General features: G+C 59.1%; 1 protein-coding gene and 2 long non-coding RNA genes across 10 annotated transcripts in view; 2 read left to right on the top strand and 1 right to left on the bottom strand.

Moving 5' to 3' along the window:
- Positions 1 to 209: 209 nt before the first annotated feature.
- Positions 210 to 3,233, top strand: LOC146765658 (uncharacterized). The gene is made up of 3 exons (XR_014949752.1): positions 210 to 1,110; positions 2,245 to 2,357; positions 2,680 to 3,233. It is a non-coding gene; the product is annotated as an uncharacterized LOC146765658 (long non-coding RNA).
- An 11,706-nt stretch (positions 3,234 to 14,939) lies between these two features.
- Positions 14,940 to 20,111, bottom strand: LOC116184405 (uncharacterized). Its single transcript, XR_013341141.2, has 2 exons — positions 17,965 to 20,111; positions 14,940 to 15,224 (listed from the first exon to the last, which is right to left on the bottom strand). It is a non-coding gene; the product is annotated as an uncharacterized LOC116184405 (long non-coding RNA).
- AGRN (agrin) overlaps positions 16,123 to 24,979 on the top strand; it is an 83,144-nt gene continuing 74,287 nt past the window's right edge. For 3 of the 8 annotated variants that reach the window (XM_085558636.1, XM_085558635.1, XM_085558633.1), the window contains exons 1-2: positions 16,124 to 16,949; positions 22,320 to 22,581. In XM_085558636.1, coding sequence (XP_085414762.1) covers positions 16,740 to 16,949; positions 22,320 to 22,581 — 472 coding nt within the window. In that variant the 5' untranslated portion in view covers positions 16,124 to 16,739. Of the gene's footprint in view, positions 16,950 to 22,319; positions 22,582 to 22,615; positions 22,736 to 24,979 lie in introns of those variants that run through there. The other 5 variants (XM_085558638.1, XM_085558637.1, XM_085558641.1 and 2 more) reach the window with 3 other exon arrangements.

Raw genomic sequence — 24,979 nt, 5'->3', positions numbered from 1 at the left:
CCGGATCAGTCCCGGGGCCATTCCAGGCCAATCCCGGAGCAGTCCCGGGGCCATTCCAGGCCAATCCCGGAGCAGTCCTGGAGCCATCCCGGGGCCATTCCAGGCCAATCCCGGAGCAGTCCCGGGGCCATTCCAGGCCAATCCCGGAGCAGTCCCAGGGCCAATCCCGGGGCCATTCCAGGCCAATCCCGGAGCAGTCCCGGGGCCATTCCAGGCCAATCCCGGAGCAGTCACGGGGCCGCTCCGGCGGCGCGGCCGGGCTGCGAGTGCCCCCGCGCGGTGCCGGGGCTCGGGATGGGGATGGAGCCGGGATGGGGATGGAAATGGGATCAGGGATGGAAATGGGATCAGGGATCGAGCCGGGAATGGGGATGCAGCCGGGAACGGGGATAGGGATGGATCCAGGAATGGGGATGCAGCCGGATTTGGTGCTGCAGTGATGGGAACCAGACCAAGAGGAGAAACCCCGGGAGGTGATGTGGGGCTGGAAGAAAGAGGCCTCAAGGGAAGTTTGGTTTGGATTTTACAGAGAAAAGCTTTTCACTGCAAGGCTTTGGAGCTGCTCAGGGCAGCGGTGGAATCGCCACCCCTGGAAGTGTAAAAATCCTTCTGAATTTGGGGATGTGGTTCAGCGCTAGGGAATGTTTGGATTCGCTGGTCTTGGAGGTGTTTTCCAACCTTCCCTCCCCAGGTTGTTCCCAGCCCCTGGAGCAAAGCCGAAACTCCCCGGAGGAGACCCCAGGAGCAGGACAGGGAGCAGGAGGAGCTGGAAATGCCCCGCTACCCCTTCCCTGCCGGGCACAGCTCCGGGACGGGCAAATCCCGGGATGGGCAAATCCCGGGATGGGCAAATCCCGGAGTTCGCCTGCAGCCAGCAGGGAAAGGGGGAATTCTGCAGGCCCGGGGCCGGCGGGAAGGGGCTGTGGTGCCTTCGGCCCCTCCCCGGATTGAACCTGATCCTCATTAGCCTGAAACCCATCGCAATTAAGCCAGGCTGGGCTCCTCCTTTGTCTTGCCTTTAATTGGACCCTTCCCGCTGCTAAATGGGCAGCTTGAGACCCTGAGAAAAACCCGCTGGGGCTGGGAAGTGCAGGAATAACAGAATTCCCGGTAAATAAGAGGGATAATCAGGCTTTTCCTCTTTGTGGCTGTCCCCACCCCTTCCCTCTCCTCCGTGGGGTTTCATGGGCCCTGTCCCCATTCCCCATTCCCAGTTCCCCCATTCCCTGCCCCATTCCCAGTTCCCCCATTCCAGTTCCCCCATTCCCAGTTCCCCCATTCCCTGCTCCTTCTCCTTCCTCCCCTCACCACCTTTGTTCCAAGCTGGGAAAGACGAGCCCAGCCTGGAATTTCCTCCTTTAAAGGAGAATATTTGGGAATTCTCGGCTCTATCCCGTCCTCTGCTCTGAATTTCCCTCCTCCACCCTCTCGTGTTCTGCAGTTTTAAATTTCGGATTTATCCACCTCGTTTCCTTCCCACGTGCTCTTCAACTCCGTTTTTTTCCCCAAAAATCCCATCCCGCCTCCCGAGCCCCTTCCAGGAGCCCCTCGGTGGCCACCACGGGCCGGCTTTGGGCTAGCAAAACTTCCCAGTCTCGGTGGGGGAATATGTGAAGGAACTGGGCGCCCGTGCATCCATTAATTGGCTCTCACGCACAAATTAATTAGCCGACATGAATAAATTAATTTTGCGCCCATGCATACATTAATTGGGTGCCCATGCACGAAATAGTTGCGGGCTCATGCGTGCTGCCATTGGGCATTCATGCATAAATTAATTGACGTCATTAGGCGCTCATGCATACATTAATTGGGCGGTCATGCATAAATTAATCGGGCGACCACGCATAAATTAATTGGGCGCCCAGGTGTGATGGCGAGGTGGCCCTAACGAGCTCACACAAGCGCGGCCTAACTGAGCGATCAAACATGAATTAATTGCGCGGGGCTCATCAGGTGCTGTGCCTGTGCTAATTGGGCCTGGTGCATTAATTAGCGGGGTGGAGCTTTGGGGGCACGGAGGGGTTTGGATCCCGTGGGGTCCCCCGGGCAGGGTGGGTTTGGGAACCCCCGAATGCATTGGTGCCCCCCAAATTCCCGTTCTGGGGTCAGAGGGGATTTGGCAGCTCCAGCAGGGACCCCCGAGAATTCCTGAGCTGTCCGTGCTGGGGAGGGCAGGGCCCGGCTGGGAATTTGGGAATTGGGGAATCTGCTGCCTTCACCCATCCCTAATTCTCATTTCAGGACGCATCCACAGCCTCTGGAGCCTCCCGCGTTTTCAGGAACCTGGGAAAAAAAGCCAAACCCACCCGGGCCTTCAAACCAACTCAGTGGCACTTGGGGGGGAAAAAAGCTCAGTAAATCACACTTAATTAACATTTAATTAATTCCCTCCCTTTCCCCCCCTTTCCTCCCCCTTTTCCCCCTCTTCCCCCCCTTTTTCCCCCCTTCTCCCCCTTTCCCCCCTTTTTTCTTTTTTTTTCTTTTCTACCTTTTATTCCCCCTTTTTCCCTATTTTTTTTTTTTTAATTTTCTTCCCCTCCCCCCCTTTTTTTTTTTTTTTTGGTTATTGAAGAAATGAATTTTAAAAACGGGCATCACTTTTCCCTTCTGCTGGGGATGAAACCCCTCGCCATTCAGAGCAGGAACCAGAGGGGGTTTTATTTTATTTTTTTTTAGGATTCCCGCTCGGAAAGGCCCTGCCTCCGCGTGAGCCCCGGGCGCTGAATGAGGAACCTCCCAATTAAAAAGTTCCCCTTGCCGCCGCCTGATGAGCGCTCGCTCCGCGGCCGGGCCCTCAGCGGGCACCGCGGATCCCCCCAAAATTCGTGCACCTTCCTCGGGGGCCTTTTCCCTCCGCTGGAGCACAAACCTCGAACACGGCCGCTCCCGCCGCTCCTTGGGGCCGGCGGGGCCAGCGGCCACCGGGCCACCACCGGGGCACCACCGGGGCACCACCGGGGGAACCACCGGGGCACCACCGGGGGAACCACCGGGGCACCACCGGGGACAGCGGCCACCGGGCCACCACCGGGGCATCACCAGGGCCACCACGGGGCCACCATTGGAGCCATCACCGGGGCATCACCGGGGCCACCATGGGGTACCACCGGGGCATCACCGGGGCCACCACGGGGCATCACCGGGGCCACCATTGGAGCCACCACCGGGGCCACCATTGGAGCCACCACCGGGGCCACCACCGGGGCCACCATGGGGCACCACCGGGGCCACCATGGGGCACCACCGGGGACACCATGGGGCACCACCGGGGCCACCACCGGGGCACCACCGTGGCCACCATGGGGCCACCATTGGAGCCATCATCGGGCCACCACCGGGGCCACCACCGGGGCACCACCGGGCCACCATGGGCCACCACCGGGGCCACCACCGGGCCACCACCGGGCCCACCATTGGAGCCATCATCGGGCCACCACCGGGGCCACCATGGGCCACCACCGGGGCACCACCGGGGCCACCACCGGGGCGCAGCAGCCGGCCCTGCTTGGATTATCCAGGAATTCCATGGAAAAACGCGGGGATGGAGCTCTGAGCCGTGCCACAGTGAAACGCCGGGCTCGAGGACGCTTCTGGTGGCACTTTGGTGGCACTTTGGTGGCCCCAGGGAAAACAGAGCCGCCCCTTCCCCTCCCACCCGCCACGGAGGGGATCGAGCTGGGGACAAAAACAGCCCCGGGACGCTGGAGGGCCTGGCTGACAGCTCTGATTGTCGCGGCCTCATTAAGCATGCTAATTAGCGGCTGGCGGGGGTGGGCTCTGCATGATTTATTGGGGATTCAGCCCAGGAAAGGCGGATGAAAAGCGGGAGAAGGGAGTGCGGGAACGCGGCGGGAACGCGGCGGGAATTCTGCGGGAATTCTGCGGGAATTCTGCGGGAATTCTGCGGGAATTCTGCGGGAATTCTGCGGGAATGCGGCGTGCGGGGGCAGGAGCTGCTCCGGCCTCTGCCGCGCCCACGGGACTCGTCCCGGGGATCCCGGTGGGACAGGAGGCAGCTGAGGGTCCTCGGGGGTTGTTCCCATCCTGGAGGAGAAATTCAGGTTATTCCCATCCCAAGAGGGAAATCCAGGGGTTATTCCCATCCTAGGAGGGAAAGCCAGGGGTTCTAGCCCTGGTTTGCAGCCTCAGACTGGGCTGGATGGGAATAACTCCACGATTCCCAGCCCTAGGAGGATCAGCCCCTGGATTTCTGCTCCAGGCTGGGAACAACCCTGGATGGACACTTTCCATCCCTGGCAGGGTCCGAGGCGGGCTCGGAGCAGCCGGGGGTGGTGGCAGCGTCGTGGCTCCTGTGCAATTCCTGCTCCTGTGCAATTCCTGCTCCTGTGCAGTTCCTGCCCCATGTTCTCCTGTGCAATTCCTGCCCCGTGTGCTCCTGTGCAGTTCCTGCTCCTGTGCAGTTCCTGCTCCTGTGCAATTCCTGCTCCATGTGCTCTGCAGATGCCTGCGGCACGTGGAGGGGAAGATTCCAAAGGCAAGGGACCCAAATGAAGGCATAAATAAATCCAATTTAACACCCCTGTTGAAAAAGCTCAGGGCGAGATTCCCTTCCTCTGGCTGATCCTAACCCCCACTCCGTGACCCTGCGGTTATCCCGTGGACCTGCCGGAGCAGGGATGTCCTCCCTCGCCCCTCCTGCAGCTCGGGGATGGGGAGGGAGATGCCCGGCCGTGCCCAAATTCCCTGCTCACATCCCTGCTTGGTGGCAGGAGCCGAGTGCCACCCGGGTGTCCCCGCGCTGTCCCCACCCGCCTTCCTGGGGACCCTCTGCTGCCCCACAGCTTCTTCCCTTCCCAGTTTTCCTGCGCTTTTCATGGATCTGCAGCGCGGTTTCCATCCACCAGAGGCCACTTTCCTCTCGCGTTTGCTGCTGCGGCGCCGGGGAAAGGCTGGGAAGAGGAACCTGGCGCAGGATGTTCCTCCCAGTCCGTGTGGATGTTCCTCCCAGTCCGTGTGGATGTTCCTCCCAGTTTGGGTGGATGTTCCTCCCAGTCCGTGTGGATGTTCCTCCCAGTCCGTGTGGATGTTTCCCCCAGTTTGTGAATTTTTGGGATTTCCCGCCCAGCTCCTTCCCAACTTTTCCTCACTTCTCGCCAAGAAGGGAGGAATTGGTGTGAAACTTCTCTGGAGTTTTTCCTTGGGGTCGTATCTCCTGAAAGAATTCCTTTGGCATTGCAGGGAGCCAGGCGGGAGCAGAGGAGTCTGGAGGTTTGCATCCCACTGCTGGTGTCAGCAAATCCAGCGTGTCCTGCCGTGGGAAAGCTCAGCTGGGAATTCCAGAGTGGTCTGGATGGGCTGGAAAGGACCTTCAATCCCACCCCACCCCAGCCCCTGCCATGGAAATCCTCAGCTGGAATTCCAGAGTGGTCTGGGCTGGAAAGGACCTTCAATCCCGCCCCACCCCAGCCCCTGCCATGGAAATCCTCAGCTGGAATTCCAGAATGGTCTGGGTTGGAAAGGACCTTCAATCCCACCCCACCCCAGCCCCTGCCATGGAAATCCTCAGCTGGAATTCCAGAGTGGTCTGGATGGGCTGGAAAGGACCTTCAATCCCATCCCACCCCAGCCCCTGCCCTGGAAATCCTCAGCTGGGAATTCCAGAGTGGTCTGGATGGGCTGGAAAGGACCTTCAATCCCATCCCACCCCAGCCCCTGCCCTGGAAATCCTCAGCTGGGAATTCCAGAATGGTCTGGATGGGCTGGAAAGGACCTTCAATCCCAGCCCAGCCCCTGCCGTGGGCAGGACCTTCCCCTCCACCCTTCCAGGAGGATCTGGGTCCGTGTCCCTCAGGCTGGGCCCGCGGAGCGCCTGGAGCAGAGCCCAGAGCCGCTGCAGTCCCTGCCGAGCTCTCCCATTCCATGAATCCTGCTGTGCCCTGCTGGAATGACCCCGGCAAGGAGGGCAGAGACCCCTCCAGGTGTGCCCGGGGACAGGAGGAACCCGAAATCACAGCGGGAAAAGCCTGGGGGGGACAGGAAATTCCCTCTGGGCAGGAGCAGAGCTGCCCTGGGCAGGGCCCGGGCCCTGAGAGGGGTGGATGGTCCAGAGGGATGGTCCAGAGGGATGAGGATGTTCCAGAGGGATTGGGATTTTCCTGAGGGGTGGGGATGTTCCAGAGGGATGTTCCTGAGGGATTGGGATGTTCCAGAGGGATGAAGATGTTCCAGAGGGATGTTCCTGAGGGATTGGGATGTTCCTGAGGGGTGGGGATGTTCCAGAGGGATGTTCCTGAGGGATTGGGATGTTCCTGAGGGATTGGGATGTTCCAGAGAGATGAGGATGTTCCAGAGGGGTGGGGATGTCCCAGAGCCACCTGGGCACCCTCCTGTGCCCTGGGATGGCCCTGCCGAGATGGGCTCTGGGGTTCCTCCCGGAATTCTGTGAATCCTGCAGGGGAGCAGAGGGAGGCTGGGCCTGCCTCACCCTCCTGATTCCTTTTCCTCTCCTCGGCCTGTGCCAGCACCTCCGTTACTCATCCCGAATCCCCAATTTCCCGCTGCACTGCGGGCTCCATCCTTTTCCCAGGGACTGGCAGCGACAGCCACTCTCGTCCTGGCTGCTCCCCGCTTCTGGAGCTCTGTGGGATTTCGTGGCACTCAGCCCTGCTGTGCCAGGGGCTCCAGCCAGCCCTTCCATTAAATCTGGCTCAGCCGCTGCTGATCTGTAATTGAACCTTCTCTGCTCCTGCTCATCCCGCCCTGGCGGCTCCAGGGCCGCGGGAAGGGAAAGGATGGAGGTGGCACTGGCTGAGCCCCACCCTCACTGGGGTGAGGAATCGGGTGGGAACGATTTGCCCCGGGGGGATGGATGGAGACGTTTTCTCCTGGAGGTAGCACAGGGAAATCCACTTAGGTTGGCATTTCTGGGAGGAAAAATGGGAATTTCTGGGAGGAAAAATGGATATCAGGAGCCAGGGCTTGCTGAAGGAGGAGAGTGATGAGGGAACTGAAGGGGAAAGCCCTGAGGAAAATAGGATCAGGTGTCAGTTCCTGGCGGCACTGAACAGGTTTCCCAAAAATGCTGCTCCTGGATGCCAGGAAGTGCCCCAGGCCAGGCTGGAGCACCTGGGACATGGGAGGTGTCCCTGGAAAGGCAGGGCTGCAATGGGGTGATCCTGAGGGTCTCTCACACCCCAAACCATTCCCTGATTCCATGAAAACGAGGGAGGGGGTTTCACCTGCAGAGAGCTCTGCCCTCTCTGCTCTGGGGCCTCTTCCCTCGGATCCCTCTGGCACGTCAGGCTTGATCCCTTCTGATCCCAAATCCGGGCCCAGCACTGGGGTTGGCCCATCCTGAAACATCCCCATGGCTCTGGCAGAACTCCGGGAGCAGGGGAAGGGGCAGAGGTGCTGCTCCCACCCCCCTCCCCAGCTCCTGCTCCATGCTGGACCACCCAAACTGGGAGAAAACCAGTGCAGGAAGGACCAGCCCAGCTTTAAAGTGGTTTTTTGCTGGGGTGGAGCAGGATGTCAGAGGGAGGTGAGGGTTTCTGTGCAGGGCCCAGCCTGGTTTGGCCACGTTTGCTGTAAAAAGCAGAAATGTAATGGATATTTGTGCCCTGCCAGCCTTTCCCAGGCTGAGCCCCTTGCCATGGAGAGTCCCGGGGCGCTCCTGCTTTCCAGCAGGGTTTGTTACGAGGCCAGCAGGGACAGGGAGCTGCTGGCAGCCAACCCTGCCCGACTGGACGGGGAGCAACCCTGGGCAAGGCTCTGGTCCCAGGCTGGGCTTTGATTTGAGCTGGGCCTGGGCAGATTTCCTTCCCTTTCATCAGAGCCTCGGCATTCCAACCTCTGCCCCTTCCATTTGGGAGCATTCTCCTTCGGGAATGGGATGGGGTCGCTCCCAGGCCCCAGAGCTCTGCAGGACAGGATCCTGCTCCCCACCGCAGACCGGTTTGGGGTGCAAGGGGCTTTGAAGATCCCCCCATTCCCACGGGCAGGGACACCCCCCAGCACCCCAGGGTGCTCTTGGACACTCCCAGGGATGGGGCAGCCTCAGTTTACCCAGGAAATCTCTTCCAGGCCTCCCCACCCTCACCGAAAGCTCCCTCAGCTCCCTCATCCCCAGGGCCGGGGGCGAAGCAGCCGGGATCCTTCCGTGGAGCGGGAGCCGAGCTCCTGCGGCCCCGGAGCCTCCCTGCTGCCCACATCCCCTCCCGTGCCACCCTGCCCGGCTGCCCAGCCCCGCCGTGCCAGCGGTGCCCCTGCGGCCGCCCGGGCGGGCTGAGGAGCTGCCCCGCTGCCAGCCCGCCTCTCCAGCCGGGATTATGTGTCTGGACAAGCCCTCGGCAGCTGTTCCCCAGCTCTTGCCTAACAAAGAGCACTTTCATGGCTCCAGGAAAGGAGCAGGAGCGGGCTGGCAGCCGAGCCAGGGGCGGAGGGGCTCAGCAATCCCCTGGGCGGGGGTGTGGGCACTCAGGGTGGCAGGGGCAGGCTCTGTGCCCCTGGCACTGCCCTCCCTGCCCGCCCCAGAACGTCCCCAAGCTTTCCTGGGCGCTGCACCAGCCCCGCTTTTGCCCTAAGGCCGAGCCCAGCCAGCCTGGGGCTGGGCAATCCGGGTTTCCCGGGTGGGCTCGGCTTTTCCCCTCTCCCCGCTGCTTGTGCCCCTTTTCCCAGCTGGAACAGCCCGGCAGGGGAGGAGAAGAGCCGGTCTGGAGTGCCTGAGTCAGAGCAGCCCTAATGGATGAGGCTGCGGCTCGGGAGAGCACTTTGGATAATTGGGAGGCTGCGCCAGGATGCGCTGCCCGGGCGGCTCCCGAGGCTCCTTGGCTCCTCTCCCGCTCCCTGCAGCAAACTCGGGGCCTCGGTGGCACCGGGCCCTTCCCCAGGTGGCTGCAGCTCAGCTGAGGGTTGGGGAGGTTTGGGGCAGGTTTGGGTCCTGGCAGAGGTGAGGGAGCTCCCCGTGGCTTCCCTCCTCTTCCACAGCCCAGCAAAGGATCGGAGAATCCTGGAATGGGTCGGGCTGGAAGGGACCTGTAAAGGTTCAGTCCCACCACCCTGCACTGAGATTTCCCCCGGATTTTTCCCTTCCTCTCTTGCCACCTTTTCAAATTCGGCTTTGGGTTTTTAAAATTGGGATTCAGTGCTTTGCAGGGGATCCAAGAGGCAGATCCAGGGAAAGGAGCAGGCTGCTCTCCATCTGTCCATGGAGCCATTCATGGATCCATCCCTCCATCCATCCATCCATCCATCCATCGATCCATGGAGCCATTCATGGATCCCTCTATCCCTACATCCATGGATCCATCCCCACATCCATCCATCCCTCCCTGGATCCCTCCCTGGATCCCTCCCTGGATCCCTCCCTGGATCCCTCCATCCCCTCACTGGCGATCCCTCGGCTCTCCCGAGCCTGTCCCACCGGGGAAGGGAATTCCCGGGCAGGGAATTCCTGCCCAGACCCCTCTCCCTCCCTGGCCAGCAGCCGCAGAGCCCCCTCAGCTCCCTTTCCCTGCTCCCCCTCTCCCTGCGGGCCGGAGCCGAGCCCGGGGAGGATTCCCGGGGAATTTTGGGTTTCCGCCTCCCCGGCCCAGCCTCCCCGGCGTTTTCCCGTTCCAGAGCGGCCGGTGCCGCGGGCAGGAAGGGGTTAAAGGCGCTGCCCGCTCCCTGTGTGCGCGGAATGCCGAATGCAGAGCCCAGCTCTGGGCTGATCCATCCCGGCAGGATGAAATATTCCCTGGTCATTCCCTGTGTGTGACTCACAAGCTGATTCCAGAGGGAAGAAATCTTTTCAGCCCTCACTCTCAATGTCTTTTTTATTCTTCTCCCCCACCCCCCTGCGACCCTTTTCTCCCTCTCTCTCTCTCTTTTTTTTTTTTTTATATTTTTCTTTTGCCCACGCAGCAGCTGCAGGAAGGGTTTGGGATAAAATTCCACACAAAAGCCTTCATCTCCTGGAGAGCTGGGCCAATAAATCCTGCTCGGAGGAAGAAACGGGGTCGGGGGAGTGTGAAACCACATTTGGGAGGGCTGGGTCCCTCTGTGCCCAGCCCTGGGCATTCCAGTCCTTCTGGGACAGGCTCCAGCAGCTTCCCAGGGGTTGCCAAGGGCCCTCGGAGGGACGGGGAAAACCTCGGCTCCTTCAATCCTCCAAAAAAAAACCAACAAAAAAAGAGGGAGAAAGGGAAAAGCTGGATCCCTGCATGCTCTGAATCTTAATCTTTCCTCTTTCAGGCCATTCTGCTCCCCAGCACAATCCGTGTTTTCCATCAGGGAGCTCCTGGAAGCTTTGTGGGATTGGGCAGTGCCGGCCCTGGGCACCCCGGGACCCCCGGGATCCCCCCGGAGCGTCACTGCTGGGAGCTGGCACTGCCCCGGCTGTGGGATTTCCCTGATTCCCGTGGCTTTAAAGGTCATGGCAGAAGGAAACCAGTGGGATTTGCCAGGAGGAGCTGTGGATTGACCCCTGGAATCATCCAAGGAGCAACCTGGGATAGTGGAAGGTGTCCCTGGAATGGAGGGGGAGGGATGGGATCAGCTTTTGGGTCCCTTCCCACCCGAACCATTCCAGGACTCCCCATTTCTCTCGGACAGGGCCGGGTTCTCGGCTCCTTGTGATAAATTTGAGGCAAATTTGACGTTCCAGAGATGGTGACAGCCCCCAAATGTCCTTGGCATGGCGTGGCCAGCTGGGAAATCCAAACCCAAACAGCTGGGAACACACTGGCACAGACCAGGGGATTCTGGAATTTAAAGCAGGAAAGGGTTTTGGTGTTTTACCCCAGATATTCCTCATCTCTGCATCCATGGCTCCCACACTGAATCCTGGGAATTCTGTGCTGGGATGAGAGCAGTGACTGGGGATGTCCAGGTCCATCTGGAAAAAATTCCCAATGTCCCTCACACGGAAAATGGGCTCAGAAATTCTCTGGAATTTAAAGCAGGAAAGGTTTTTGGTGTTTGACTCCAAATATTCCTCATCTCTGCACCCATGGCTCCCACACTGAATCCTGGGAATTCTGTGGGATGGGAGAAGTGATGTCCAAATTCCTGGACAAAATTCCCTGTGTCCCTTACACTGAGCGCAGGAATCCCTCCGGCATTTAAACCAGTGTTTCATTCCAAATATTCCTCAGCCGCACTGGTGCATCCGTGATTCCCAGCCCAAATCCCGCTCCGTTTCCCGAGGCTCTCCCCATCCCCGAGCCGGCAGAGCCGCGTTTCCCCTTGCTGGGAATGCAGAAACGCTGCGGCTGCAATTTCCCTGCCCAGCTAATCCCATTTGTCTCCTGGCTGCTCCCAAAATGCCTTTTAAGGATTCCCAGCAATGCAGCAGAGAAATCCATTTGCAGGCACGAGGCAGCCGGGAGGGGAATTTTGATTTCCCGGTTATTAGCGGATGACAAGGTGAGGGACCGGGGGAAGATTGATCACCCAGAGAAGCATTTTTTACTTTGCCCAATTAATCCTGGCTCGGCTGTAATCAATCCAGGGCCGGGAGGAATCGGGTGGGAACGCTTCCCTCTGCGGCTGCCTCGCGCGGGGGGATGGATGGAGACGTTTTCTCCTGGATGTGGCACAGGGAAATCCCCTCAGATTGGGATTTCTGCGAGGAAAAATGGATACCAGGAAAATCTCCTCAGATTGGGATTTCTGCAAGGAAAAATGGATACCAGGGGCCAGGGCTCTCTTTTTCCTGCAGGGAGAGCGGATTGAGGCCATCAATCCACATTAGGGAGGCCGCACAGAATTCCAGCAGGAGGAATTCCAGCAGGAGGAATTCCAGCAGGAGGAATTCCAGCAGCCCCCCAGGCGTTTTTGAGGATGGGCTTTGATCCTGGGGTTTGCCCTCAGGTTCACTCTGGGTTTTCCTTCTGCTTCTCTCCTTTTGCCCTGGGCCGGGTCAGGTCAAACCCTGCCAGAGGCTCAGGGCAGCTAAACCCGGCCCAGAAACACCTGAGGGGTGTGGGGGGCTCCGAGCCCCAGGATCTGGGGCTAAAAATTCCCAAAATCCGGGTGTGACCGCAGCCCTCGATCCCATTCCAGGCGGAATTCCTCCCAGGCTGTCACTAGAGCTGTTTTGGGGTTTTCTCTGCAGCCCAGAGGATTTGGGCCCATTCAGCACAATTCCCAGCTTTTCCTGCCTGGATCCCAGGCGCTGCAGGAGATCAGTGGGGATTTTTAACCCATTGTAACCCAGGTTTAACCCAGTTCAAGGCTGTCGGCCCAAGCCGGGGAGGAAAATGCTGAATTCTTTTTTTTTTTTTTTTCTCCAGGATGTGAATTTAAAGCAGGAAAGGTTTTTGGTGTCCTACTCCAGATATTCCTCATCTCTGCATCCATGGCTCCCACATCAAATCCTGGGACAAGCCAGGGAATTGTGTGCTGGGATGAGAGGACATCCAATTCCACCTGGACAAAATTCCAGTGCCCTTTGCACTGAACACAGGAATTCCTCTGGAATTTGGGCAGGAAAACATCAAAATCTCAATTTTTTTCTTTTCTCTCCAGGATGTGACAGCTCCCTGTGAGTTCCTAGATTTCTTTTTTTTTTTTTTGGAAAAGCCAAAGTTTTCCTGTCCCCCCAGCACAGCAGAGGGACAGTGACCCCCCTTGGGTGCTGCAGTGGCCGAGGTGAAGCTGCTGTGGGGTGAAACCCCCAAATGTGGGGCTGCTCTCAAACCTTATCCCCATTCTAATTAACAGAATTACTAATTTGGGGCTCATTATCCCAGAGCATCCCAGGGGCAGCTTGTTCCAGCTGCTCCTGAGTGACATTTCCAACAGCACACAAAAGGAATTGGACAGTGGCAGGGAGTACCGGGAGGGATTAAATTTGAAAGAGAAATACAGCGGGGAAAAAAATCACATTAAACCATTTTGGAGCTTGTAGGGATGGAGCAGGGATGGGGACGCTGGAAATGAGGGATGGGGATGCTGGAAATCCGGGATGGGGATGCTGGAAATCTGGGATGGGGATGCTGGAAATCCGGGATGGGGATGCTGGAAATGAGGGATGGGGATGCTGGAAATCTGGGATGGGGATGCTGGAAATCCGGGATGGGGATGCTGGAAATGAGGGATGGGGATGCTGGAAATCTGGGATGGGGATGCTGGAAATCTGGGATGGGGATGCTGGAAATGAGGGATGGGGATGCTGGAAATCTGGGATGGGGATGCTGGAAATCCGGGATGGGGATGCTGGAAATCCGGGATGGGGATGCTGGAAATCTGGGATGGGGATGCTGCTGTCACCTCTGGGGCTGGGTTTTCCTCACCAGGGCCTTTATTTGCTTTCCAGGCAAATATTTGGCTCCAAACCCTGAAGGGTTCCTGCCCTGACATGTGGGCAGTGCCAGGCCCTCCCTTCCCTCCCCCATTTAGCCCCCCCCCTCCAAAAAACCCCTTGGAATTCCCACCCAAAATCACGCAGAAGTGTGGGGAAGCAAACCCTGCCCAATTCCTCGCAGTTTTCCCCGATATTTTGATTTCCCAGCAGCAGACTGAGCCACAACCAAAGGCATTCCCAGAAGTTTTCCCGAGCCCCAGGTTCACAGGGAAGAGCCAGGACAAACCCCGGTGTTTTGTGTATTTTTGGGAGCTGCTGTTTATTTGTTTTGGGCGCTGATTTGCTAAGGAATTTGCCTTGGTTTTCCCACAGAAACATCCCAGGGTTTTTTTGCCTGTTTCTCCTTTTATCAGCTTGAGGCTCAGCAATTCCCTGTGGGAATGTGCTGCTACCTGCACACTGGCCCTGAAAAAGGTGATTTTCTTCTTCTCCTGCCTTTTGGAAATTCCTTGTCCTCTGAATCCCATGAAAACCCCACAAGCAGATCGAGCTCCTCACCAAAAAAAAACCCTCAAGGCCAAAAAATTCCAGTCAAACCACACCAGATTGGGGGCAAAAACATCAAAAAACAAAAGCTGTGAAATCCATTTTTCTCCTCACATGCCAGCTCTGAAAGCAGATGGAGGGGTGGGGCTAAAAGGAGAAACAACTCAAACCCAGAAAATTGTCCAAATCCAGCAGAAATAATTCCTCTCCTCTCCTGCTCTCTGAGTTTCTGGAGCAGGGAGTCCCAGCTGGTTCCTTCGAGCTCAGCTTCTTCCTGGTGTTTCCACTCCAGCAGTGCTCGAGGAATACAATAAAAATTAATTATTAAAACAGCAGGATTCAAAAAAAAATCAGCTGCCAGGACGCTGAAATATTTTTAGCTGATTGCTGGAGATTATAAACACAGGGATGGAGTCATGGAGCTCCACTCTGAGGAGCTGTGGGGCCTGGGCCTGGATTTGAGGGATTGAGGCTTCCCAGTGCCCCTCAGCCAAAAATCCAGGGGTTTTTTAGGCAGGCTTTTTGGTAAGAAAGTGGGATGACGTGGATTTTCTCCAGGTCACTTCATCCTGGAACTTTTTGGGGGAATTTTTGAGTGGAAAGAGCTCTGGGATGTGAGGCCTGTGGGGCCTGGCCTTGGCTTTGAGGGATGGAGGCCTCCCAGTGCCCCTCAGCCAAAAGTCCATGGTTTTGGGGATGTTTTTGGTGAGAAAATGAGAATTTTCTTTGGGTCACTTCATCCTGCAATTTTTGGGGGGTTTTACAGTGCAGGAAAATCTGGCAGGTTTGGAATTTATTCCTTAAGAGGTTTCCTGCAGGCCTGAGCAGGCTCTGGGCCACTTTTTTGGGGGAAATGAAGCCTTTTTTGATAAAGATTTTCTCCCTGAGGTGATAAAACCCTGCCTGCTTTGGATCAGCACCTTCCCTCGGTGCTGAGCTGGGAAATTCAGATTTCCAAGGGAGAAATGGAAGTTTTGGGTGGAAACAGAACTGGGAGAAGCCACGGCGCTGCACTGTGGGAATGGCTGGGTTAAGACAGAAAATGTCCAAGGTGCTTTCCCTGCAAACCCCACAGGATCTGGGATATTTCCAGGCAGATTTACGGGATCTCTGGCGCTCCATCCTCTTCAGGGACAAACTATGCAACACTCAGCAAGACTCATTTATTTCCACATATTAAATAAACGAGAGACGGGGTGGAAAAGGAGTGTGACACCCACAGGGGCAAGCAGCACGGAGCGCTCGGGATTTAGGGAACGAATGATTCGAGAATTTAGGGAAGGACAGGAGCACACAGGGCAGGATGCTGCCCTTGTTCTTCACCGGAGGACGTGGGGACACCTCGTGTGTCACATCCTGGGCTGGCAGGTGCTTCACCTTCACCCTGGGATCAGGAGCTGGGTCACACCAGGAGATTCTTTTAGGGCTATCAAGTGAAACAGAGGGGATTTTTTTTTAGGGCCATCAAGTGAAACAGAGGGGATTTTTTTTAGGGCCATCAAGCCTCGTAAAGCGCCTCTGGGGGCTGATTTATGGAGGGCAGAAACAACATCCCTCCCCCGGTGCCACTTAACTTTTCATTTTCTCTGTGCCCTAATTGCTCGGGACAAGTGGGAAAATCGCCCTGCAGCCCCCCAGGGGAGCCGGGCCACGGGGAAAGGGTGGGATGAGATGATTTTAAAGTTCTTTTCTAATCATTCCATGGTTCCACGGGTGGCTCTGTCACGGGTCACAGCGATGTCCCCAGTGCGGGTCACCCCTGTGCCCAGGGATGGATCCGGGGGGTCCCTGCGGGGCAGGACCAGCCCTGCCTCAGTTTCCCCGTGAGGAAAACCTGGGAGCATCCTTGGGGTGGAACTGGGGGTGACAGGGAGGGAAATGCCGGGGTGTCAGCCCCCTTTGAGCACCTCGGGGCTGCGGGATGGAGGGGACAGGGCTGGGGACAGCTGCCATTCAGAATGGGGGGTGACAGGGAGGGACAAACCCTCCTTTGGGCACCTCGGGGATTCAGGATGGGGCAGGGGACACCCCGGGACAGGGCTGGGGACAGCTGCCACTCAGGGGGTGACAGGGAGGGACAAACCCTCCTTTGGGCACCTCGGGGGCTCAGGATGGGGCAGGGGACACCCCGGGACAGGGCTGGGGACAGCTGCCACTCAGAGTGGGGGTGACAGGGAGGGACAAGCCCCCCTTTGGGCATCTCGGGGGTTCAGGATGGAGGGGACAGGGCTGGGGACAGCTGCCACTCAGAGTGGGGGTGACAGGGAGGGACAAACCCTCCTTTGGGCATCTCGGGGGTGTGGGATGGAGGGGACAGGGCTGGGGACAGCTGCCACTCAGGGGGTGACAGGGAGGGACAAGCCCCCCTTTGGGCATCTCGGGGGTTCAGGATGGGGCAGGGGACACCCCGGGACAGGGCTGGGGACAGCTGCCACTGCCGGCGAGGGGGTGGCGGGCCCGGCTGGGTCCCTACACCTTTAAAAGTCTCCTCACGTCGCGGCGCTGATTATCCATTAACCGCGGCTCCTTTCCCGGGGCGGCGTTCGCACCGAGCGCTGCCAGCAGGGCGGGCGGCCTCCCTGCCTGCCTCCCTGCCTCCCTCCCTGCTCTCCCCCTTCACCCCGCTCCCTCCTTATCAGAAATTCAGATTGCATGCAAATCTGCGCTCTTTCTTCCCGGGCAGAGAGCGCCGAGCGCGGCTCGCCGCCCTCCCGATCTCCTCCTCCTCCTCCTGGGATTTTCCTCCCTTCTCCCCTCCCCTCGCTCCCTCCCTCCCTCCCTCCCTGCTCTCTTTCTTTCCTCCTTTTCACCTCCTGGAACAAAAGTGGCTCTTTCGGCTGCGCCAGCGCTGCCGTAGGAGCGGGGCCGCTTTGTCTGCCGGGGTGAGCGGCACCGAGCGGGCACCGGCACCGGCACCGGCACCGGCACCGGCGGCACCGGCATGGGCGCACGGCGGGCGGGCGCCGGCCGGGCACGGCTGCTGCTGGCACTGGCACTGGCGCTGGCACTGGCACTGGCACTGCCGCCGGCCTGCGCCAGCTGCCCCGAGCGGGAGCTGGAGCGGCGGGAGGAGGAGGCCAACGTGGTGCTCACGGGCACGGTGGAGGAGATCATGAACGTGGACCCGGTGCACCACACCTACTCGTGCAAGGTAAAGCTGGCACCCGCCGCCCCCTCCCCGGGGGGATCGGGGCTTTTTGGGGGTGCGGGAGGCTCCAGCTGCGGTGTGGCCGGCAGAGCGGGGGGAGGAATCTCCAGAGGTTGCTTTTTATGGGCATTTCCCTCCCGGGCTTTGGCGTGATGCGGAGCTGCCTCCCAACTTCGCTGCCGGGAAGGTGCTGGGAGCCTCCGCTGTTGACTTGAGCAGCATCTCGAGTTCCTGCGGCCCGGGCTATTGTTTAACCACCGACCTGGCCTCGGGCTCTGGGGGGTTTTTTTATCTCCCCCCGAAGCGGGAGAGACGCTGAAGTCCCGAGCAACCTGAAATCCCATCCGCCCGCTTGACAGAAAACGCGCCGGATGCCTTAACCCTTGCCGGGGCAGGAATCCCGCTTGCAAGGACACGCTCTTCCCTCGCCTTTTCCTCCTCTCCGCCTCCCCCTTTTCCTGCTAAAAATCCTGCTTGGTGCCGAGCAGCGCCGGGGGCGACGCTGGTTTTGGTGAAGTTTCTGGCGCATCCCCCCGGCCCCTGCCCGCTCCCAGCGCCCCCCGACCCATCTGCAGCTCGCAGCCCCCCCGGGCCCGTCTGTTCGCAGTGTCTGGCACATCCTGGGTGCTCCGCCGAGCATTAATGAGCCTGTGGGGCACGGATGGATGTGGCCACCTGAGGCCGGCGCGAGGTGGCCACGGGAGGTGGCCCAGTGGCGCTGGTGGCCAGGCAGAGGTGGCAGGGTGAGAAATAAATCGCTTTTCTCCCACTGCGGACTCCCAGCGAGGTGTCTGCCTGGCAGAAAATCATCCTGCAGCAGCAGGGCAGGACTCTGGGCAGGGAAAAGCTGGGGTGGGGGAAAAGCTGGGGTGGGGGAAAAGCTGGGATGGGGGAAAAGCTGGGATAGGAAAAGCAGCTCTGCCTTTGCAAGGTGCAGTCCAGCCCCAGCTGGAGCAGCCAGCAGTGGGATGGGGCTGCCCGGGGTGGCTTTCCGTGAAGCACAATCTGAATTCCTTACCCTGGGAAGGGAATCGCTTCCCGGCCTTTCCCTGAGCAGTGCCCAGGAGAGGTTTGTGCTGCTTGCTCTGGAGTTTGGGATTTTGCTCCTGCCTGTTCCTGAAAGGGCACAGAAAGGCCTGAGAGATCATTCCAGTTTTGGAGTCGTGTGAAAGTGAAAGCAGGAGAGCTTTCATCCCATCCCATCCCATGGCGGTATGGCAGCGCTGTGACATTCAGGAATTTTCACAGGACAGCAGCTCCCTGTCCCTTTCCCTGCCCATCAGTCCGTCCTGCGTCATTTGTGGTGTCTGCCGGGAAAAACGGCTTTGGGATGGGATTTGGGATGTCCCAAGGACCTGGGAGCAGATAAATTTCCCGTCACTGCAGTGACTTGGGGATGTGCGGCTCTGCAGCAGCTCTTGGCTCATTGCCCTCCTCAGCTCTCCCAAAGTCTTGGAATGGGAATCGTGTGCATTTGCCATGCCTGCAGTTTATTTTGTTTTGTTGTGTTCTGTTTTTAACCTAAATTCCAGCAGCAGTTCGGGATTAAACCTGACCCCCGGCTCCTGCTGGCCTCGCACGGCCCCTGGGGGAGCTGGGAAGAAATCCAGGATCTTGTGCTGAGGAAATTCCTGCCCCAAATCCTTCTGTTCCTGCCCTGCTGCTCCCCAGACCCCGCCGTTATCTCCTGCCAGGCTCTGCCTTATCTGCAGAGGAGAGGCGATGTGGGGAGCTCCCACACCCAAAATCCCGAGTTTTGCTGGAGCTGGGTGGTCCGGGAGCAGCGGGCACGTGGGGATCCGAGAATTCCGTGCTCCGGGGCATTGTTCTTCCCAGCTCGGCTCCGAACCCTTCGATAGAGGCAGATAAGCAGCGGGAGAAATGTGAAGTTAATGTTAGATAAACACCCCGAAATAGCTGCCAGCCGTGCCTGTGCTGCCGGGCGAGCTGGGGGAAGGAGGAGCAGGCTGACGGAATTCCCGAAAAGTGGCTGCTGAGCCCTTTTTCCAAGGGGTTTGACATTCCCGAGTGCTTTTTCTGTCTTTGCACAAAGCTGCTGCTGCTGCTGGCATTGTCCCTTCCTGCTCTGGCCCCCTGAAGTGCCTTTTTCTGGGCCGTCCCGGTGTTTGGGAAGGCAGCTGCTGTTTGTAGGAGAAATCCAGGTTCTGCGGGTGTGGGAAAGGCTGTGCATCCCGGTCCGGACAATGGAGCACAGATTTTGGGGGTTTTTTTAGGAATTGCCGAGTACTGGGGAAGGGGCAGGGAAAAGGCACAGAGAGAGAGAGAGAGAGAGAGAAAGGGGAGAGGATAGGGTTGGAAGCAGAGCTGATCCTGGCTTTTACCTCCCAAAATTCCCAAAAATTGTGGAAGCAGAGCTGATCCTGGCTTTTATCTCCCAAAATTTCCTGGTGACCCCTTTCAGCGCTTCCCATCCCGAGTGACAGCTCCTCCAGAGGGGACTTTGCTCCAACTTCTCCGCTGGCTTTACAAAACCAAAACTGGCGCTAACTCCTGGCAGGAATGTTCCTTTACAGGTGGTCCCTTTCCCTATTAGGGCACGCATCTCCCTGGCACGTCGGGAAATCCTTTTATTTCTGGGGTTTTTAGTTTTCCCCCTGCCTATAAAACACACCCGCGCCTGGATAAAGTTGTGGCCGCTCCTCCTGTGCGTCCGCGGAGCTTTCAAACCCCTCTGAAACCCAGCGTTTTCTGCTCTGCTTGGAAAAACAGAGCGCTCCAGGGCAGGGTCCTCCTCCCAACAGGTCCCAGCCCAGATTTTTTTCTCCGTCTCCCTTCCTTTTCTGCCGCCGGTGAGTCAGCCGTGACAAAGTCTTAATTGCGCCGCGCTGATGAATGGGCTGCCCCGCAGGTAATTGCCGGGGCTCGGGCGCCCTGCGCATCCATCCATTCATCAGGGTGGGAGGAGCCCGCTGGACTCTGATGTTCCTGGCAGCCACGCCAATTCACGCCAATTAACGCCAATCCCCATCTGCTGCAGAGCAGAATTCACAGAATTCAGTTTTCCCACCTTAAAAAAACCCAAAAAACCCAAACCCCGAGCTGTGCAAATGCCCCGCACGAGGAGCCAGCCCCGGGCTGCGCTTTCTGCTGCTGGAAAAGGTGGTTTTTATCCCCACCCCCCGCATTCTTCCTCCTTTGTCTGGCTGGGTTCTCGCCCTGCGCGGCGGCTCACCTGCCCTGGGGCGGGAGGAGGTGGGGCCGGGGAAGGTGCCTGGGCTTGACTGCGGGGATGGAGCGGCCGGGAGGGGAGAGAGCGGCCGGGGAAGGGAGAGGAGAGCGGCCGGGGATGGGAGAGGAGAGCGGCCGGGATGGGAGACAGCGGCCGGGAGGGGAGAGGAGAGCGGCCGGGAGGGGAGAGGAGAGCGGCCGGGGATGGGAGAGAGCCGCTCCGAGGCTGCGGGAGCCGCTCCCGAGGCTGCGGGAGCCGCTCCGGGGCTGCGGGAGCCGCTCCGGGGGCTGCGGGAGCCGCTCCGGGGCTGCGGGAGCCGCTCCCGAGGTTGCGGGAGCCGCTCCCGAGGTTGCGGGAGCCGCTCCCGAGGTTGCGGGAGCCGCTCCGGGGGCTGCGGGAGCCGCTCCGGGGGCTGCGGGAGCCGCTCCGGGGGCTGCGGGAGCCGCTCCGGGGCTGCGGGAGCCGCTCCGGGGGCTGCGGGAGCCGCTCCGGGGCTGCGGGAGCCGCTCCGGGGGCTGCGGGAGCCGCTCGGGGGCTGCGGGAGCCGCTCCGAGGCTGCGGGAGTCGCTCCGGGGCTCCGGGAGCCGCTCCCGAGGTTGCGGGAGCCGCTCCGGGGCTCCGGGAGCCGCTCCCGAGGCTCCGGGAGCCGCTCCCGAGGCTGCCGGGCTGCGCAGAGCAGGGCTGTGCCCCGCACTCCTGCACACCTTCCCCGGGCTCACCGGGGCTGGCCCGGGCGGTTCCTGTGCCCGGGGGTGCCGCGGTTCTCTGGGGGCAGGGAGGCTCTGCCCGGCTGCTCCAGGGAGTCCTGGAGTGGTTTTGGGGTCGGCAGAGACTCCTACCCCTGTGGAAATCCCACCTGGGATAAAATTCTATTTTTATAAAACTCTATTTTTATAAAATTCTGTTTTTGTAAGAATGTATTTTCGCGATTCTAGTTTCACAAAATTCTAGTCTTACAATTCTAGTTTTCCAATTCCCTTTTCCTGCTGGAATTGATTCCCTTTTCCTGCTGGAATTGATTCCCTTTTCCTGCTGGAATTGATTTCCTTCTCCTGCTGGAATTGATTCCCTTTTCCTGGCTGAATTGATTCCCTTTTCCTGTTTTCCTGCTGGAATTGATTCCCTTTTCCTGCCTGGCTCTGCCCTGTGGCTCCGGTGCCCACCGGGAACTGGCCCCGGCCCCGTCCCGCCCTGCCAGGGACACTCTGGAGGAGTTTGGCTCAGGCTCAGCCTGAACTTTGAATTCTCCTCGATCGGGGCTGGAATTCTGCAGCTCGGGCAGCGAAAAAACCCAAAATAAATCCCCGAGATTGCTCCCGGATCTGGGATTTGCGTTCCCAGCCAGGTTTCAGCCCGGGTTGGACTCTGTGCCCTCGGATCGTGGCCGGAGGTGCCGAGGGAGGAGTTTGGCACGGGGGAAATCTCCGGGGGGAATCTCCAATCTCCGGGGGGAATCTCCAATCTCCGGGGGGAATCTCCGGGGGGAATCTCCAATCTCCGGGGGGAAATCTCCAATCTCCGGGGGGCAATCTCCAATCTCCGGGGGGGAATCTCCAATCTCCGGGGGGAAATCTCCAATCTCCGGGGGAAATCTCCAATCTCCGGGGGAATCTCTGTGTCTGAGCAGCCCTCGGGTCCGGGGGCAGCCGGGGGCACCCGCAGGAAACTGGGAATGGCTCCTTGATCTCCAGGGGGATCCAATCTGCCTGCCAGGGCCGCCAAACCTTGCCAGGGCCACCAAACCGTGAATGCCAGGGCCACCAAACCTTGCCAGGGCCACCAAACCTTGTCAGGACCACCAAACTTTGTCAGAGCCACCAGTCCTCATCTGCCAGGGCACAAACCATGAATGCCAGGGCACCAAACCGTGAATGCCAGGGCCACCAAACCTTGTCCGGGCCACCAATCATTGCCAGGGCCACCAAACCTTGTCTGGAGCACCAAACTTTGTCAGAGCCATCAGTCCTTATCTGCCAGGCCACCAAACTGTGAATGCCAGGGCCACCAATCATTGCCAGGGCCACCAAACCTTGGGAGCCCAGGGAGGGAAAAGAGGAGCCCAGAGAGGGAAAATGGGACTCAGGGAGGGGAAATGGGACCCTGGGAGGGAAGATGGGATCCCAGGGAGGACATCCAGGATCCCCGGGCACAGCCACCCGGTGACCTCTCCCTCGCCGTGCCAGGTGCGGGTGTGGCGCTACCTGAAGGGCAAGGACATCGTCACCCACGAGATCCTGCTGGACGGGGGCAACAAGGTGGTGATCGGGGGCTTCGGGGACCCGCTGATCTGCGACAACCAGGTGGCCACGGGCGACACGCGCATCTTCTTCGTCAACCCCGCGCCGCAGGCGCTCTGGCCGGCGCACCGCAACGAGCTGATGCTCAACTCCAGCCTGATGCGCATCACGCTGCGCAACCTGGAGGAGGTGGAGCACTGCGTGGAAGGTGAGGCTGTTCTGAGGGTTTTATGATTTTTTTTTTGGTTTTGTGAGGTTTTTATGGGGTTTTTGTGGGGTTTTGTGGGGTTTCCAGCCCCTGGATGGGCAGTGCAGCTCCAGGCTGATGCGCAGCCTGGAGGAGGTGGAGCACTGCGTGGAAGGTGAGGGTGATCGGGGGCTTTTGAGGGATTTTTGTCGGTGTTCTGGGTTTTGTGAGGTTTTGTGTGGTTTTTGTGGGTTCCCAGCCCCTGGATGGGCAGGGCTGTGTGTTTGAGGGGTGTCGTTGCTGGTCCGTGTGTTCGGGGTGCTGGTGGCGTTTGGGGTCGGTGGGCGATGGGCAGATGATGATTTAGGATCTTGTGGCGTTGGTCTCGTTGCTCTGTGAGCTCCCATCACAGCCCCTCGGGGTCAGTGGTGCGTGCACAGGTGATTTAGGATCACCCTGCCCTGCTCTGTGTGTTTGGGGTGGAGCTGCCAGCTCCTGGCCAGGTGATTTAGGATCTCTCAGCTCCTGGCCAGAGGATTTAGGATCTGCCAGCTCCTGGCCAGGTGATTTAAGATCTCTCAGCTCCTGGCCAGGTGATTTAGGATCTCTCAGCTCCTGGAGAGGTGATTTAGGATCTCTCAGCTCCTGGCCAGGGGATTTAGGATCTCTCAGCTCCTGGCCAGGGGATTTAGGATCTCTCAGCTCCTGGCCAGGTGATTTAAGATCTCTCAGCTCCTGGCCAGGTGATTTAAGATCTCTCAGCTCCTGGCCAGGGGATTTAGGATCTCTCAGCTCCTGGCCAGGTGATTTAAGATCTCTCAGCTCCTGGCCAGGGGATTTAGGATCTCTCAGCTCCTGGCCAGGTGATTTAGGATCTCTCAGCTCCTGGCCAGGGGATTTAGGATCTCTCAGCTCCTGGCCAGGTGATTTAGGATCTGCCAGCTCCTGGCCAGGGGATTTAGGATCACCCTGTGTGTTTGGGTGGCTCACTCTGCACTCCGAGTTTTTCCAAGCAGTCCCAGACATCCCCGAGCTCTCTGCGGTCTCTTCCAGCCCCGCTGGCTCCTGGAAAAACCAACAAATCCCGGCCTGAGGAGCTGCCCTGCCCCCCGGGAGCCATTCCCGAGCTCCGGGCTGGGAGCTCAGCTCCAGCACTTGTGTGTGGGTTTTCCCTCAATAAAGTGATTTTTTTCCCCTTTCCCTTCCTTCCTCCTGCTCTGTTTTCCATCAGAGATAGCGAGAGCAGCGTCAGCACCTCGCTCCCAGCAGCTGGGGAGTGTGGCAGAGGGGAAGGAAGGAGGGGAGAGGGAAAATCCAGCACTGGACAGCCCTGGGCCCCTTCCTGCTGCCTCAGCCAGGGCAAGGAAGGAATCCTCCCAGGGATTCCATGGAAAACGCTCTTGGAAGTGCTGCAGAGGCCGCCCTGCCCTGTGTCCCTGTCCCCATCCCTGTCCCCCAACCCAGGGTCCCTTCCCTGCCTCCCTCCCTCCCTGTGGCAGAAATGCCAAACATCCCGGGCGTGCTGAGCAAATTCCTGTGGAATTTTCATCGGGAGTGGGAGGCTGGGAGGGCTCCTGTGGCCCTGCCAGCCTGGAATTCCAGCTCTGCATCCCTGGGATCCTGCCCTGCCAGCCTGGAATTCCAGCTCTGCATCCCTGGGATCCTGCCCTGCCAGCCTGGAATTCCAGCTCTGCATCCCTGGGATCCAGGATCCTGCCAGCCTGGAATTCCAGCTGTGCATCCCTGGGATCCTGCCCTGCCAGCCTGGAATTCCAGCTCTGCATCCCTGGGATCCAGGATCCTGCCAGCCTGGAATTCCAGCTGTGCATCCCTGGGATCCTGCCCTGCCAGCCTGGAATTCCAGCTCTGGATCCATGGGATCCTGCCCTGCCAGCCTGGAATTCCAGCTCTGGATCCATGGGATCCAGAATCCTGCCAGCCTGGAATTCCAGCTCTGCATCCCTGGGATCCACAGCAGCCTCCCCCTGGCACCCTGCCCCGACCTCTTCCCGGGAATTTGGGCAATGCCAGAGCTCCAGGGGATTTGGGCACTTTCCAGGGCTGTGAAAGGAAAATCAGGATTATCATTGGTGCCTCAATTCCAGGGAATGTGGGGAATTCCCAGGGCTGTGAGGGGAAAAATCAGGATTATCATTGGTGCCTCAATTCCAGGGAATTCGGGCAGTTCCCAGGGCTGTGAGGGGAAAATTGGGATTATCACTGGTGCCTCGGTTCCAGGGAATGCCAGAGCTCACCCAGGGGTGCGGGGGATGCTGGCAGGCTCCTGCCCTGCCCGGAGCAGCTTTTCCGGGAGGATTTTCCCAGCCTCGTGGCCGTGCTGGGCGCGGGAAGCGGCCGTGCCTGGGTTTTCCGTGGCTCCATGGCGATGGAATTCTCTCCCGGCCGTGGGCCGGATGTG

The sequence above is a fragment of the Lonchura striata genome, chromosome 21 (genome assembly GCF_050655825.1).
Source record: "Lonchura striata isolate lonStrDom1 chromosome 21, ASM5065582v1, whole genome shotgun sequence".
Lineage (NCBI taxonomy): Eukaryota > Metazoa > Chordata > Aves > Passeriformes > Estrildidae > Lonchura > Lonchura striata.
This window is presented reverse-complemented; position numbering and strand designations above follow the sequence as displayed.